This window comes from Pavona decussata, unplaced genomic scaffold (genome assembly GCF_977016875.1).
Source record: "Pavona decussata unplaced genomic scaffold, jaPavDecu1.1 SCAFFOLD_140, whole genome shotgun sequence".
NCBI classification, from domain to species: domain Eukaryota; kingdom Metazoa; phylum Cnidaria; class Anthozoa; order Scleractinia; family Agariciidae; genus Pavona; species Pavona decussata.
The window spans coordinates 1,150,602-1,167,500 of record NW_028145553.1 but is presented as its reverse complement, the minus strand read 5'-3'; the positions used below and the strand labels follow the sequence as shown (position 1 = coordinate 1,167,500).

General features: G+C 38.4%; 2 protein-coding genes across 2 annotated transcripts in view; one reads left to right on the top strand and one right to left on the bottom strand.

The window, feature by feature from the left end:
- The window catches only part of LOC146466871 (MAP kinase-activated protein kinase 5-like), a 15,581-nt gene extending 2,424 nt beyond the window's left edge, over positions 1–13,157 (bottom strand). Inside the window, exons 1-12 of the mRNA XM_085126733.1 lie at positions 13,078–13,157; positions 11,141–11,214; positions 10,624–10,699; positions 9,173–9,270; positions 8,797–8,905; positions 7,755–7,844; positions 6,705–6,800; positions 5,298–5,378; positions 3,998–4,185; positions 2,569–2,692; positions 1,145–1,284; positions 1–110 (exon numbers count right to left, since the gene is read on the bottom strand). The exon at positions 1–110 is cut by the window's left edge and continues 30 nt beyond it. Coding sequence (XP_084982859.1) covers positions 1–110; positions 1,145–1,284; positions 2,569–2,692; positions 3,998–4,185; positions 5,298–5,378; positions 6,705–6,800; positions 7,755–7,844; positions 8,797–8,905; positions 9,173–9,270; positions 10,624–10,699; positions 11,141–11,214; positions 13,078–13,119 — 1,228 coding nt within the window. The 5' untranslated portion in view covers positions 13,120–13,157. The remainder of the gene's footprint in view (positions 111–1,144; positions 1,285–2,568; positions 2,693–3,997; positions 4,186–5,297; positions 5,379–6,704; positions 6,801–7,754; positions 7,845–8,796; positions 8,906–9,172; positions 9,271–10,623; positions 10,700–11,140; positions 11,215–13,077) is intronic.
- A 104-nt stretch (positions 13,158–13,261) lies between these two features.
- Positions 13,262–16,869, top strand: LOC146466870 (uncharacterized). Its single transcript, XM_085126736.1, has 6 exons — positions 13,262–13,705; positions 13,902–14,056; positions 14,651–14,700; positions 15,002–15,130; positions 15,303–15,389; positions 16,322–16,869. Exons 1-6 carry the CDS (start codon positions 13,369–13,371, stop codon positions 16,482–16,484), a joined length of 921 nt encoding a protein of 306 aa, XP_084982862.1. The 5' UTR covers positions 13,262–13,368; the 3' UTR covers positions 16,485–16,869.
- The last annotated feature ends 30 nt before the right edge of the window (positions 16,870–16,899 follow it).

Sequence of the window (16,899 nt, the reverse complement as noted above, 5' to 3'; positions counted from 1 at the left end):
TGGTACAGAATGCTATGATATCTCTGAGTGACTTGATGGACTCGTCATTTTTGGTTCGATCGACTTCTGCTGCCGCCGCTGATGCCTCGTTGTTTCTTTTTAAGAAGGAACTGAAAGAAAAACGGCTGAAATTTGTAACTGAACAAAAGACTTTTACATTGAGAATGAGTGAATTCAGTGAATGACATTCGCCTACTCGGAAAAAAGGAAATCCGAGTGCTTCTCTCAGGAGTCGAGCCTAAGACCCTCCGATTACTAGTGCGGATACTCTACCACTGAGCTACAGGAGACTCGTGGGAGCTAAGGCCATTAAACTAAAGTTAGTGAATTCAATTTCAGTATTCCCATACCAATCTCTGAACATCAGACCCGTTTTGAAGTGAGTGCCGAAAGAAATTTGCGTTTGCTTGGCAACGAGGGGTGATTGATGCTGCATCCTGATTGGAAAACGTCTAAATTAAGTATTTCTGTGTGGTTTATGATTATGCGGTGGAAGCAGATCTTATCAAGGCCTATTGAAATCCAAAAAGAGAATTGGGGGTAGCCACGCATTTTTAGAGATAATTATTTTAAAAAACACTGCAAAAAAACAAACAAAAAAAAAAACAAAAAAAAAAACAAAACAAAAAAGAAAAGAAGAGGCAATGTATGGCGTTTTTTTTTTCCAAATTGAAGCTTTATTATCTCTGAAAAATGCATGTTTACCCCAAATTTTTTCATTCTAGAAACCAAGAGCACTTGTTAAGTTCTGATTTCTCCGCATAGTTTTAAACTGCGCAAAAATATCCCTGTTTTGGTAGGAACCACCCATTGGAAACCCGAGTATCTCGAGATGCGCAGGACGTATGCGCAGTAACAAATGCATTGTTTGCATGTGTGTAGTGCTGTGCATGCGCTGCGGACCTGTTTGTTTTACGGATACTCACTCACTCACTCACTCACTCACTCTTACATGCCTGACGACAAAGTGGGTAGAGTGCTATTCAGTGCACTACCCACAGAAATATGAAGATAAACGTGATCCCCGTATTTTACCATTAAAAGCTCTCGTTTAGTTTTTACGACTGTTACTCTCCAGAGGTCTCTACTTTCAAAAAGCGACGTTCAACTAGAAATAGTATAGCAATGGCACAATGTGTCTCACCCGAGTCTGAACATGTTTTTCCTTTTCATTAGTATAGGGTTCTTTGCTTTGCCCACAGCCTTCAGCGTAATTGCACGATCAGGTAGCCGCATTTTTGTTAGCTGGGCCGAGTGTGCATTCATGGCTTCCTGAAATGCTTCCTGTAATAACGGAGACCAAAACACTGTCAGCAGCTCTTTCTGTTAAAAGAGCAGGTACAATTGAATTCTAAAGCTAAATTCATGCCAGCAAGTTATGTGAACACCGCTTCAACTGATGAAAAGGTTATGGTTACCGCAAATAATAAAGGCGAGGAAACAGTCTACAACTTCGCTTTCCATAATAGGCCTTATCATGGTTTTCGACGCCATTTTGACGAGTAGGCAAACACGTCTTGAAATAACAGTGTTTGTATGGAAATCCGATGTCAAATAATTTTTATAAAACACCGCTTCTGAAAAATTCATGAATTGGAAACTTTAGGCACTATGCAAAGGATTTTACAGAAAATAACTCAGGAATGTAGCTGTGATAGAAAGCATCTAGTTGCGTTTTGAAATTTCCATACATTTGTCTGTATAGCGAACCAGCCGTGATCTGCTACTAGGAATAGTTCGCGGGAAAAAAATACAGGAAAATGTATGGAAAGTTCAAAACAAGACTGGACGCTTTCTGGCACAGCTACATCCCTCCAATTTTTTTTTCTTAAAATCCTTTTCCTAGCGCCAAAAGTTTCCAATTTATGAATTTTTCAGAAGCGATGTTTTGTGAAAATTACTTGTCATCGGATTTCCATACAAACACTGTTATTTCAAGACGTGTTTACTTACTCTTCAAAATGGCGTCGAAAACCGTGATAAGGCCTATTGTGAGTGACATGACATGATTGACCAATTTAAAAGAAAGTAAATGGCAACCAAAATGTATTTACAGTGTATATACTGCACACATCACATAGTCTCATGGCGGTTTACAATTCTTCTGTGAGGTGAGATCGGACGTCAGCATGTAAAGGCGCCCCTGGCAGCCGCTAACAGTCCCTATTTTGATCTCACCCACCCACCCAACCCATGCATGAATGTCAAAGACAGATTAAATCGGGGATAGAGATAGACCACCACACCAGGGACTACGCCCCCTAATCGTTTCAAACAGTGTGTGGGTTCTTTAACGTACCACGGATTATTAGGAACAAGTGTCGTGAGACGGGACCTACGGTTTTTTGTCCTAATCCGAAAGACTAAAAAGTCTAACCGTATGCAGACGTCAGAGCAAAGGCAGCACTTTCTCTTCAGTAATTTAAAGACCCTGAGTGTTGGTCCGGCCGGGGTTTGAACCCGCGACCTCTTGCCACTAGTCCGGTGCTCCACCAACTGAGCTGACCGGTCGGCGGTCAAGATGTAAAAAACGCAACATTTCCAAGAATTAAAGAAACAGTAACTAACCTCGTCTGCTACAATGATTGAAGGTGAATCGAGAGGCACATCTGGAACAGCACCTTCGTTAAGCCACTTATGCTCAAGCAGCTCAGTCACTGTCATTCGTTGTGCAGGCTCCACTCGCAACAAGCTAAACAAAAAGCAAAGCCCAGGCGATAAGCAACAGCTTCAAACGTCAGTGGACTGGTGTGTTGCGCGTAACCAAGGATGACATTCACATCACAATAATCAGTCCCCTGCTTTTTCCTAAACCAAAATTCTCAAAGTCCTTCCCCCAGACATATTGCGAATCAATTGTGTTGGACATTCGTGGATTGCAAGGCAATTTCAAATCACCCTGCAGTATTCCCAATTTGAACTTGAATTAAGAGAGTTCAACTTAAAGCTAGTTGGCCAGTTGGCTTGCCGATAGCTCAGTTGGTAGAGTACTGCACCGGCATTGCAGCGGTCATGGGTGATCCCGTTCAAGCCTGAATTTTTTTCAGGTTTTTTCGCAACAGTCTGGTTGCGTAGATAAACTGCGAGAATCTTTTCTTCTACATACTCCTTCATCCGCAGCATGTATACATGTTTCGTATGAAATAAAGTATGGCTCAGAAACAAATCTTTTTCGAAGGAAAATCGGCAACAAGAACGTCACGAAACAATGTGCACTAAAATGGTTCATCTGTACGCATATTATAAGTTTTGATCCATTTCTTTGTCGTTCGTTGCAAAACATTAGGGAGCTTTAGCAACGACGACGGCGACGACAGCGAAAACGCCACTATTAAAATGAATTCGCGTTTTTTCAAACGCCGTCGCGATTATTCCAACTCGCTTTAAATATCAAATGTAGGTGAAATTTCCTGGAGTTGAATTCTTGGAGACCGCACCCAAGTTTAGATATATACCCGTGAAGGACGAATAAATGAATATGAATATATGAAACATACATTTGAAGTAATATGTCAAAAACGAGGGCGAGTGCTTTATCACGGGTTCCAAATACTGAGAAACAGATGAAAGCACGAGGCCGCAGGCCGAGTGCTTTCATCTGTTTCGAGGTATTTGGAACCCGTGATAAAGCACGAAGCCCGAGTTTTTGACATGTCTTCTCAAATGAAACAATAAGAAATTAATCTCATTAAAATGCAAATGTTTGATCTCAGATGAAAAACATGTTTCATCTCAGATGAAAACCTGGTGGTGTTTCATCTGGTGTTTCACTGGGGTATCAAGATTCATCCACCTGACCGAAATGGAGGTCATTTATTGGCTTTTGACTGCATGAATTATTAATGAGTTTGAGAACTACGGATGACAGATTAAATAGAAGAAACAACAAAAAAAGGAAAGGACAAAATACGAGTCATCCTGGACAAAATTCGAACATTTCAAGAAATACTCGCTTGTTATTTCTGAGCTCTCCATGGTAAATAATAAAAATGCTTACTTAGCTATAACCTCCTTTGCGTCCGGGGAAATCTTGGACCATTCCTTTTCAGGGTAGTCATATTCTCCAGCCATGATCCTCCGCCTCATTCCTTGTGACAGCTGTTTGCGAGGTACCTCTGAATAGAATGGTGGATAGCCGCACAACATGATATAGATGACCACACCCAAAGACCACATGTCACAGCTCTGAGGAAGTGGAATACAGAAATGTTGAGCAAATTTCCAAACGTTTTCATAACCAACTAACACCTTATTGAAAGAAATGTGACGTTATGTTTTAAAGCCTGGTGAACAAATGATAAATGAATTTGTTTTCAGTCAGTGACGCAGCCCTAAATCCTAGCAGTATGCAGGATGTTTGTCCCATGAACCTAGTTTAACAGCCTTAGCTCTCATGAGTCTCCTGTAGCTCAGTAGTAGAGCATCCGAACAAGTAATCGGAAGGTTTTAGGTTTGACTCCTGATAGGAGCACTCGGAATTTCTTTTTCCGACTTTGCCTGTGTCATTACTGAATAATACATGATTTGTTCACTTGTTCACCAGGCTTTAAAAAATGTTACATCACATTTCCTTTCATTGCGCATACTCACTGACATTCCAATCCAAGCAGTACGTAGGATGTTTGTCGCATGAACCTAGTTTAACAGCCTTAGCTCCCACGAGTCTCCTATAGCTCAGTGGTAGAGCATCCGAACTAGTAATTGGAAGGTTTAAGGTTCAACTCCTGATAGGAGCACTCGGAATTTCTTTTTCCGACTTTGCCTGTGTCATTACTGAATAATACATCATTCTCAACTTGGATTTTCCTTCCCCGAGTATGCCTGTGTCACTGGCTGAAAAAATACATCTCTCTTACGGAACTGAATTATTTTGCCTGTTCTTTTGTGTTCATTTTCTACCCACCCCGTTTCTCGAAAGTCCCGATAATTAACGGGCCCGGAAAGATGTTGTTGTTTACACTCACGATCGAGGTTTCAAAAGTTTTGCAGATAACATGATTAAAACTATCAGTTAACAAAACAAAATGGACTGGTTTGTTAGCTAGGACCCGCACTTTCATTCTTTAGATTTTGATTTGAATGTTTGATTTCAGGTCCGAAAAGTTACCGGGTCTTTCGAGAAACGGGCCCCTGGATACCACAGATTTTTTTCTCGCAAATCTGGGGACCTGGTATCGGCTGAAAGGAAGACATAACAAACCTGAACAGAACCAGAAACCACACAAGGAAATCTTTAGGACACAGGACTTATGGCTTAATGAACACAAAGGTTAATTATCAAGCTAATCACCTCTTACCTTGTCATACGTGTATGGTTTGGTTAGGAAAGGGAATCTCCCTGATTTTTGAGCACGATGAATTCTTTGGGCTTCGAGAACCTTAACCAAAAGTCACCAGTTAGTACCTTAAGATCCCGAGCAGTAGAGATCTTAGAAAGGATTGTGGCATTTGGATCTACAGAGAGCACTTTAAAATAATCCATTATTTTTAAAATTTGGGTATGGTTTCAAAATTTTTAAAAAGGGTTCCATCGACTTATTGCATACCTAAGAGCCACAATATTTCTACATGTAGGTTATCACCCAAAACTCTTGAGTTGTTCATGCAAGATAAATGCCAATCAGAGCAGTTTGGCTCCAGGTATGGTTCAATCTGACAGCATTTCGAGGCTAGTTATCGATAAATTGAAGGGGTGCATGGAAAAAAGCCTTAAGTGACATCTGATTGACTGCTTAATTCTCCTGGCAAATAGCCTTGTTCTTCCTTGTTTGAGCAAAGGAGAAATTTGACATAAGATCAGATGTCACTTGGGGCTTTTTTCCACTCACCCCTTCAATTATAAATGTGAATGGGCATCAGATTTTGGGAAAATGTTGATCAATCAGTGTGTATTTAAGCAAATTCTTCTCTACATTGCAACTATCTTAGCTTCTGTGGAATCGTCATTATATACCAGAAAAAGAACAATGTCAACAGTCACTGTATTTCCTGTAATGCACCAAAATAATTATTAAATGCGGGTTTTTGGAAGAATTTTTATGCAACTAATTCAAGGGTTCAGTTTAAAAGTATGCAAAGAAATCCAAATTGCTCTAAATAGGTTCTACTTTGGCATACAGATTAATTGCATGTTAGAATCTTAGTCTGTTCCATATTTAAATAGTAGCCTATGACTCTTTTGTTGCTTACACCAATTTAATTAGCTGAGATCAGGAAAAGGTGATAGCCTAACTTTCAAAGTCTCAAGATTTAAAAGTAGATGTGGAACTTTCTTTTGTATCTGATAATGAGTCTGTTTGCCAAATAAGAGCTGATTTGACCAGTGCAATTTGGATTTCATGGGTAAATTGCTACTTAATTTTTGACCAAGCCCCTTTAAGTGGGAGAAGGTGTCAACTACACTGATTTTTCACCCACATAATCAATTTAACAATAACTTCTTTTAAGCAGCAAATTGCACTTGTCAACCCTCAACTCTCCAAGCCTTAACAGTGATTAGCATAAAATTTGTCCTTGTAATATCAATGCTTATTCAACCCTTGAGGTCATGAGAATTTTAAAAGGATAATGATCACCCAAGGTGAAGTTTCTTTACATTTATCTTGATAACCTCTCTCCAGTACTTTCATAAGAAAAGTATGGGGGCAAGATAGGAGAATTTGTTCTTTGATATCAGGGGTTAAAAGGTAAAACTCAATCAATACCTGAGGGGAGACATAATAGGGGGTGAACTGCGGTGTGACCAGATCACCACGATCAATCTTGGCAAAACCAAAGTCAGCAAGCTTGATTATCACATTCTGGTTACAGAAAAGAGCAAATACATTAATGCATTACTCATTCCACAGCCCTTCATAAACTCATTAACAATTCATAAGCCCAATGACTTATCAAATGGTCAATAAAACATCACTTTCAGTGGTTTTTAAAACCCGATAAAACCTCCTTATTAGTATGTGGTGTTTAATGTTTTTCTCGTATGCTAATTTCCAGCGTTCACAAAAGCATCATTGCTATGAACTCTCTTGACATACGCTTTTCCAGAAATGTTTTTGAAGCCGTTCACAAAACTCGCAGCATGTGTTTTATCGAGTCTAAAACCACTCGGTTGCACCTCATGGTTTTAAATCCCGATAAAACACTGCTGCTCGTGTTTTAAACATTACTTCAATATTATAAAAGTCAAGTCAAACCTCTAGTCATATCAAAAAGTAATAACCACTTCATCAATCTGTACAAGGCGCAAAAGATGGATTGATGTTTCACCAGTGGGCGTTCCAATTTAATTTACATATTATTTTGGCCAAAAGTTTGGTGTAAAAAAGCAAAGTGGTGTTGACTATGGCCCAAGCTAGCCTGTCTACAGTAACAAATCAGTGCAAATTATGTATTACGTTTTGTGTGCCAGTTGGACATGGATAAGATGATGATGATAATGGATAACGATAACTGGAACAGCCCTTAATAATCACAGCTCCTCCTGATGGCAAATTTGTTAAAATGGCAAAAACTTTATAATGGCTTTTTTCTTCCGAAACAGACAATACTCAACTTACATTTTAGCTGAACATAGCTAAGGAGAGTTAAAAAAAAAAAAAAACAAGCAAAAACAAAGCAAAGCAAAACAGAAAAAAAACATTTAGTAATATAATTTAAAGTTGTTTGCTGGTCCACTGATCAGTTAATGATTAGGGTGTGTCTACTGTGAGAGAGGGGGATTTTTGAACTGTTAAAACCATGCACTCTTAGCTTACTTCACTTTTGTCCAGCAGAAGCAAGTTTTCTGGTTTTAGATCTCTGTGAGCTACATTGAATAAATGGCAGTGATAAACAGCTGAAGCAATCTGAAAAACAAAATCCAAGAGATAATTTTTGAAAGATGATAATAATTTACGATGGTACTTAACTGTTGTCACAGTTCTCAAAATCCATTTTAAATGCGATATTACTTGTGGCAATTTACTGCCAGTTTTCCAATTCAAGGCTAGCATTATGTATCACACTGACCCCTAAAACCTATTTTGGCTGAGTAAGCTTGATGACACCTTTAGGTTATGTGTGAAGTTGCCTGTTGTTAGTACAGTGGAAATTGGTTAACATGGACACCACAGGGACACACAAAAGTGTCTGTATTATCTAGGTGTCCATATTAAGCGTGTTCCCAGGATAAACATCACGGAAGGATGTTTCGTCTATACAAACTTTAAGATTAAAGCATGCATACACTTTTAATAAAGATAACAGAATGTTGGTTAATGTCTAAACTGTAATTTCAGTTCAAACTAAATAATTGTTATGCTCATTCAAATAGTCTCGTACCAAAAATTAATTTTCTCTCAGTGCTTGCAATGGAACTTAGTCTGTGGTTCAGCCAGACAGACTGAATATCAGACAATTTACACAGTGTACAGATAACCAGTGTCTGTAAAGTGGGGTAAACGTTGCGTGAAAGTATGTCACGTGGGTCACAGAAAAGTGTCCGCTGTCCGTATAAACCAGAGTCTGCATTAAGTGGGCTAATGTAAGAGAAAGTACATGAGCTTTTTGTCAAGACAAACTGTCCTTAATGAGCGGGTGGCCATATTAAGAGCGTGTCCGTAAAGCAGGGTACAACTGTATGACTTAATCACAAAACAACACATGTGTTTCAGGTGTGATGATTATGGCAACAGGTGACTTAAAACTTAATGTGAGCCCTGGCCATCTAAATTATGGGGTTACCTTAAATATATAAAGAATCTCTACAAAGACTATATACAGGGTTGTTAATTTTAAGAAAACTATAAAGCATTGTACCTGCTTGGTAAAGTTCAGAGCCTCTTTCTCTGTGAATCTTCTTTTACTTCTAACAAGCTCAAAAAGTTCACCTCCCTCCATCAAATCCATCACCATTAATATCCTAGGACTGTAAAGAGACATTTACAATAAAAAAATAATGAATAACGGTGTAACCAAACACAAGACAATAAAAATTGCTAAACTGGGCTTGTTTTCAAACCTTCCCAACAGAAATTGGCCAAAATACCATTCCACATAAAATTATTCTCATTCTAGAATGGCTCCCAAAAAATAATGTGCCCATGGCTGCAGGCAAAAGACCATTAGCTTTTTCACAAATCCCATAATCACAGACCTGTTACATTGTTCAACCAACATGATTCATTTCACTTACACAGGCCTCATTTCTCCTGGGAATTGAAAGTTGATAGCGTAAGCATCCACCACGGAAACTATGTGAGGGTGGCCACTGCATAGATAATGAACCTTGGCCTGCAAATTAAAAAAAATACCTCGATTTTTTCTTCACCCTCCAATCCAATAGATAGCTTGCAGAACGGCATTATTTTGTTGCGTTTTTCAGATGAGCGGAGGCAAGCATGAGGTGAGCCCCTCCCATCATGGGTAACTTGCGCTCTGCACTCGCCCCTGCTCACTTGAACAACGCTAAAAAAACAATGCCTGTTCCGCAAGACGCTTTATGTTTGACAGCTTTTCTTTAAATGCAAAATTTTGATAATCTTATTTGGCCTATTATAAACACATATGTATCAACCAAAATTATTAAAAACGCTCAGAAAAAGAAGATTTCAAATATGTTTTCCTTCATGCTGCCCAAATATAAACATTTCTAATGGGTAACAATGAAGACTCTGTGATAGCAAGCCGGTAATCTATTGATAATACAAATAACTTTTCAACTTTTCTTAATACCCGTAGTATTTATACTTGTACATGTAGCTGGATTTTTTAAAACAGACCCACTCAAATCAAGTTCCTTTGAGGTAATGAGGTCATGTACAGTTGACTCCCGATAACTCAAACCCTCGATAACTTGAACCGCTGGATAGGGTATGGTTTTTGGCCCCTCTGCCCTAAACAGAGTATATAATTTCAAGTGAGTCTGTCCTGGATCCGTCCTAGACAGGGTATGGTTGCAAGACTGTCGTTGAGAATTTGGCAATCCGAAATCACAGACGCTTGTCTGTATTTTAAATAGTGAACAATGCTTCACGTCAATTAAGTTTCCACCTAAGGATCACCATTGTTTTAATAATCCCAATTTTGGGATTTTTCGCCATCACTCCTAGGTAATGTATATATTATTTTATCTGTTGTGAATGGTGTCCGTGTTTCAATGCGTGGAACATCACGTCCAGTGACAGTGACAGTGGGCCTTTAAATTACTTATCTAAAACATTAGCTAGATGTTGTCCTTTGTCCTAAATAGGGTCTTAAAATAGAGGGAATTGTCCTACACAGGGTAGGTATTTAAGGTTATCTACGTCCTAAACAGGGTCAGGGTTTCAAACCCCCAGCGGCATCCCTTTACCCAAACGAGGGTCAAGTACCCCCCCCCCCCCCCCAAGGGTTTTGGTGTCATTTTGAAAAAGTGACTCAGTTCATTGGCTTTTCTTTAATTCTCTTTGGCCTCCATTTCAAAAATGTAGCTAGATTTATTTTGCACATAACCATATAAAGGAAGATCCTCTCCTTCTTTTGCCATTCCAATGTGTGATACACAACAACCTCAAAAAGTCCAGTTCCCAAAATAATCTACCCTCATTGACTATTACCAGTTCTTGCCTAATTCAAGTGCAGAAGTGTTCTGGTTAAAGCTCTTACCTCTGTCCTAGACTTTGGAGAATCAATCAGACATTTTAAGGCAAACTGTTTTTCTGTAGTTCGACTTGTGCACAACCTAGAGACAAAAACAAATTTGTGTTACTAATAATTATTCAAAAACATTCCCGTAGTGTACTGTTCGTATTACTTGTATAAATGCCAGTGATAATTACTGCTAAGGTGTTATACAGTACAACTGATGGATTTAAATTGGGCTTCACTAAAGATATATTTCTCTGGTGAAAAAATATTGAAGGATTCTCGAGAATCTTTGAGGATCTTCACAAGGTCCTTTGGAGGATCTTGAGAGCAGCCCTTAATGATCTTTTCCTGTAATCCAAAGATCTTCAAGGATCTTGCATAATCGCCTTCAAAGATCCCTGATGTCCCTGTAATGAGATCCTTTTGTTTTACTTTGCAGTGGGAGGACTCAAATGGGATTTTATGAACGAAATTGTTGGTTTCTCTAAAAATGATTAACCTGCGATGAAACAGAAAAATAATATATATACCATACCTGACAGGGCCACTTATTCCAGATCCCAGTCTCCTATTCCAGTCAATGGTGTAATCATTTTCTATCGGGGTACTCTAATTAAGATAAGAATAATATAATAATACCAATTATTGGTAACAGTTGTTTTTGTTAGTTAATATTTACTTGTTACAATAAAAGCCGAAAGGGAAGCGGAAAGATACTGCTAGCCATTTTCTTTTTCTGTCAATGCCCAACTCTGTATTATATTCCACTTTATTTCCCAAATGTTTTCTTTGTTGTTGTTGTCTCAAATAAGGGCGATTTACATGGTAGGACTTTGTCGCATGCGACAATCTTACAACAAGCCTACAACGCAAATTGTTTCATGTAAATCAAACCTACAACTCACTTACGACTGTCATGTACATCACAAAAAATGTCGTAGGATTTTAAAACATGTTTTAAAATCCTACAACAATTGTAGGTATAGGCAATGTTGAATGACAAGAGTTGTGTACGATTTTTTGCATGAGGTGAGCAGCGCACGCGCTAGAAATCACATGCGACAGTCGTAAGCAAAAGTTGTACCGTCTAAATTGGCCTTTATAGTCTGCTCTTTAAAATTGCAACAACACACTTTTGTTAAAAAAAATACTTGGGATACATGTTAACTTTGGAAGGCTTTGTGATTCTGGCCTCATGCCCTATGTGGAGACAACAACTATTCAATTAAAAACCAGGGGACCAGGCTGCATTTTATGTAGGTTACGCTGAAGATCTTTGGCATGGATTTCCAAATAGCTCAGCATACTGGCACATGACTATGGTCTTTGGCGTAAAGCAGCGAAATACAGAGGTAGTGTCTGGCATAGACCTTACACAAAAATGGCTGACATTTTATTATTCTTTTGTTTGCATTCAAATTATCCTTACTAACCTCGTTCTTGAGTTTAAAAATCAAAAGAATATTTCACCTTGAAAGAGACTGGTGAGGTTAATTTGAATGCAGACAAAAGAATGTTAAAATGTTAGCCATTTTTGCATAGGGTCTGTAAGATATCCAGGATTTCTCTCCCAGTGTAGGATTTAGAGTCTACAGGCAGGGAAGTGGGGGGAGTGTAAGGGATGACATTGACATGGCAGTTGGTGTAATATTTCCCTGGTGTATGCGCTTCAGCGGCCGCTCAGTGTAGAACTTCAAAACTGTTGGTGTATCTTCAGCATGGGACGTACACAGAATGCACCCTGGCCAGGGGGGATGTTCTTTTTATCTGCTCCAAAAATGATTGATTGTTCAAGGGAGAGGATTGTATATTAGAGTAACACTTTTGGATCAACTACTTTTTAAAAATTTCCTTCAAAAGAAATTTTGATAAAATATTATATCTTGAAGCTAAGTAGGAATGGGAGTGGTCATTATTAACTAGAAATGGCTTAGGGTGCAAATCCTGGGATGTCACTTGTAGCTGGAGATGTAAATGATTTTGAACGTTTCCTTGGAAAGGGGGTGATAGCCTACTTGATGGGAATGTTTTAATTTTTCTTCGACGATACATGAGGATGCATGGTCTTCAGCATCAGCGCTTACCCTTTAAATCAATTACCCATTTCACTCTCTTATCGATCGCTTTTCGCGCTCGTTGCCAAATTCCTTTTTATACGATGTTTGTTTTGCTCACTTAAAAACCAACTTTTGGAAGAATAAATTTCAAACAAAATAGAAGCGAATGTGCTCTAGTGTAATTATCTTGCGCAGTCAAGAGTGACAAACTTAAAAATAGCTGAATAAGCTCATTAGCTTCAGCTTACGCAATTTACTCGTTTATTTTAGCCTCGCTGTTGAATATGCATGGCAATACCTTCGTAGCTTTAAAAATCCATAAAAGAAATCACAAAATAAGAAACCAACATGGTTGATAGGGGAAAAAAGCTTGCTTCTCTATGTAAGGAAAATAAAAACAAAATTTCTTCCATACCTTGAATCGCAGCTCTCTGCTGTTTTCCGCCATTTTGGTCATCAGTCATTAGATCATTTTTCGTACTCCTTACATGCAGCCTGAACTTGATATGAAGTTAACCGCATGCATTGAAACAGTGGTCTCATAGAAATGCTTGTATTTTGATTGGTTCTTGTCTAATTTCGTACCCAGATCTTCACGGTTCTGTTCTCACAAAGCGCGTTTTTTGAAAATTCATTCGCAAACGATTAATTTGAAATTGAAACGAAGTTGTACTTTCTTCAATTATTCTACCATTCATTGATCGCAATGTCACAAATCATTGAGGAGTTCGATCAACCTTCCCCCGTCACAGTCAATTACTGCCATCAAATACGAAGCGAGGACTTCGATCTTCACTCTGCACAAACTACGAATGATGCTCTTCGTGAGTTGATGGAACATCTCGAAGAACAACCAGAGAAATATTATCAGATCATTCGAAAGAAAAAGGCAGACAATCTAAAAATGTTCCAGTTCTTAAAAGTCAAAGTCTTAAATAAGTTCAAAGATCAATATTTGGAGAAGCATTTCCCTGACGATCAGTGCAGAAAGGAGCTTGACAAACTGAAAAAGGACATGGCGTCGGCCTTCGACTACGCACAAGGTAGGCTAACTCCCAGCGTGACCAATGCAATCAATGAAAAACGATTATTGGAAACCCGATTGATCAATAGATGGGAAAGCTTTTAAAACTGATCTCTTTTGAAAAAGCTCTCTTTTCATAATGTAGCAAGCTTTTTTTCGTATTGTGAATTTTTATCAGTTGTAAGTAAGTTTGATTTTGTGCCTTTTGTCTTAAGATGGTAAGAAGACTGGAGTGAGGTTTTCAAAAAGGCTGGTAGAGAAGCGTAGCATACAACAACCATTGGATACAAGCACACCCAAGAAACCTGCATTTGCACCCCCACCCCCTCCCCCACCACCACCACCGCCACCACCACCACCCCCCATTACGGTAAGTCTGAATCAGCTGATAGGTCAGTGTAACGAGGCTTTCCTCACATGTATTTTGTGTTTCCTATTTCTTTCCTACCATAAAATGGAAGAGATGAAAATAAAGAAAAAGTGGCTTTTATTGAATTTTAACAAACAATAATTGCTTTTCCTTTTTCCTTAGCAATGTGAAAGGCCCATTGTATCTTTGGGTTGGTTTCTGTTGCTCTCTCAGGTCCTCGAAAAGGGGCATGGCCTTGTTTTCCCAGACAGTGGCTTATGAGATTTCAAGCTTCTATTTTGTACCTGGGTTAAAGTGTGACTTTTGCAACTGATAATTAGCCACACTGCAATTCCTTTTTTGTTTTCATTTATTGTGGATTGAATCTCTGAAAAACCATCAGCCAAAGGATCAATGAAAAAGTTGTATGCCAAAGGGTAACTCTTCTGCAAGTATTTCCCGTGTGGTACAATAAAACCCCACCCTGGATTCAGGAGTCCAAGCTTGGGTGTGATTGAAATTGAATGCTTAGTGGGACACTACAATATTACATCCACACTGGTCTTTTTTAGCCAACCTGTGCCTACCCTGAAACTGAAATCTTTTTTCTTCTAGTCAGCAACCAGCAACAAGGATGTCATTTCACCTGTGCTTAGTGATGCAAGGTAATTGATTAAACACTTGTGGGTTTCTTAAGAAACAAATAGTGTATGAACCCAGTATACAAGCATATGCTGACTTTTTAATCTTCTGACCATCTGACCAAAAATTTGATGCACTGACAACCCTGCCTCTTCTTAACATTTAGGATTTATAATTATAGCCTCAAAAATGTAGATTGAATTGAAGCAGAATTAAACATTTTTGTAGTTGGAACTCAATGTAGATTCTTGAAATAAATAACCCCTTGCATACAGGCCTGTGAGACTCACTAGAACGCTTTATTCATTCATTTTGTCTTAATAGATTAAAGCTGTCAGATAATGCTACTGAGACACCATCTGGAACATTCAATCGTGAAGCGAATCTTTTGCAATCAATCCGAAGTGTCCAGGCAAGAAAGAAACTTCATGACAGAAGCAAAACTTATGAAAAGTATGTACAGTGTACTGAAAACTTTTAAGGGTTTAATTTCCAACGGACATATTGACAGACACGCATCCTTGGGATCGCAATCCATAAATTGTCCTCTCAGGAGAGGTGTCTGCTTATGGGAGCAAGTGCAATGTCCAATATTATTATAATGTTCTTTTTCTTTTATCAACAGAGACGACCTGAAGAGACCTTGCCTTCGTTCAATAGAGCAGGGAGACATTGAAACTGCCAAAAACAGCTTAAAATCAAGAAATGTTTGGTGAGGAATTGCTCTCTCAACTTAGCTTCAAGCTAACACTGAGTATAATTTCTATAAAAATTGCAAGAGCTACAGATTGAAACACTTTACGTGTTTCTAGAAACAGAATATCAAGAACACATAAATGTGCAAACATGCCTATTTGCATGCTACAGACCTGGTGGGAGTTTCAACTATACCAAACCTCTTGAAAGTGTGTTTCCTTCAGTTCTTGTACAGAAAAAAAGATATTATTCTTCTGTTCACATTTTTGGGAAGCGACTTCTCCCACCATTGGCCCAGTACAAATTGCTCCCCTGTTGTGATCTGATCTGGTTACATAGTCATGTACAGTCATGATTTGGGTGGGTCTTGAGGCAACAACACAAAATTCACCTGAGACTCTTTCACAGAATTGTAGAGAAAGACTCTTACTGACAGTAATTCCAGATTGTCTACAGGTACTTTATGTTGTACCTGTATTAGTACTGACAGTACTTGTGTGACTTGTCATCCAGCACCATCAACAATATATCCATTTAAGTACAGGACTTTCCCCATTCTTCAAGCCTGTGAACTGGTTCCCAGTTGGGGTTAATAGAGTGAAAAGGTCAGGAGTGTGCTCTTCCTGCCGAATTTATATTTGCATGCTATACCCCACTTGGGAGCCTGCTCACAGCCTACTCTTCTTCATATTTGGCCTCAAGTTCTCTTGCCCTTACACCTTCTAGACTGAAATATTAGTTCCTCTTTACATTCCACCACAAACCTCTCAACAGGGGAAACTGCGGTGTAGAAAGTAAAGAATTTCATGATTAGATTAACAGAATGATCACTGCTCCTGGGGGTGCATGAAATTGATCATGCTGGTGTCCCTTGACATTAATCCTCAGTTATATAGTGCTGCAACCATTGCCATCTAATATTTGTTTGTTCATTTGTTTTTTCTACAGTTTTTTACAGAAAGAAAACCAGACGCCCAGCAGGGAACAAGACAGTTTTTCCATGTTTAACATGGAGCTGTTAAATAAATTTAAAAATACCCATAGTCCATCAGACAGTTCTAGCCCATCTGGCCAAATAAATTTTGGTGATTCTGGTTTTGAGAGTCCATAATTTTACATTATTTCAGTCTTTTAAAACCGCTGCACTTGGGCTGGTTAGTTTTAAATGATTGCCGCAGTTGGCTTTTCTGTGGAATTTTAAGTGAAGGATTCCATATTTGGAATTTGATTCCAAGAAAATATTATCATGTTATAAATTTTATATTTTTTTCCTTGTGACGAAAGTAAGTGGCATTTTCGAACACATATATTTTGTCATATCAGTACAGAAGTAGTAAGCACAAGCAATTATTTTTATTACGAATGTATGAAAGTCAAAAGCATTTTGTAAGTAGTTACAAACATATTATATGTATATATACACATATCATTTTAGATTATTAACTTTTAAATTTCTTGTGTAAAATCATAACTAAGATTTTGAACAATAAATATACGACTAAGAAACTTTACGCGTTTTCATTCGC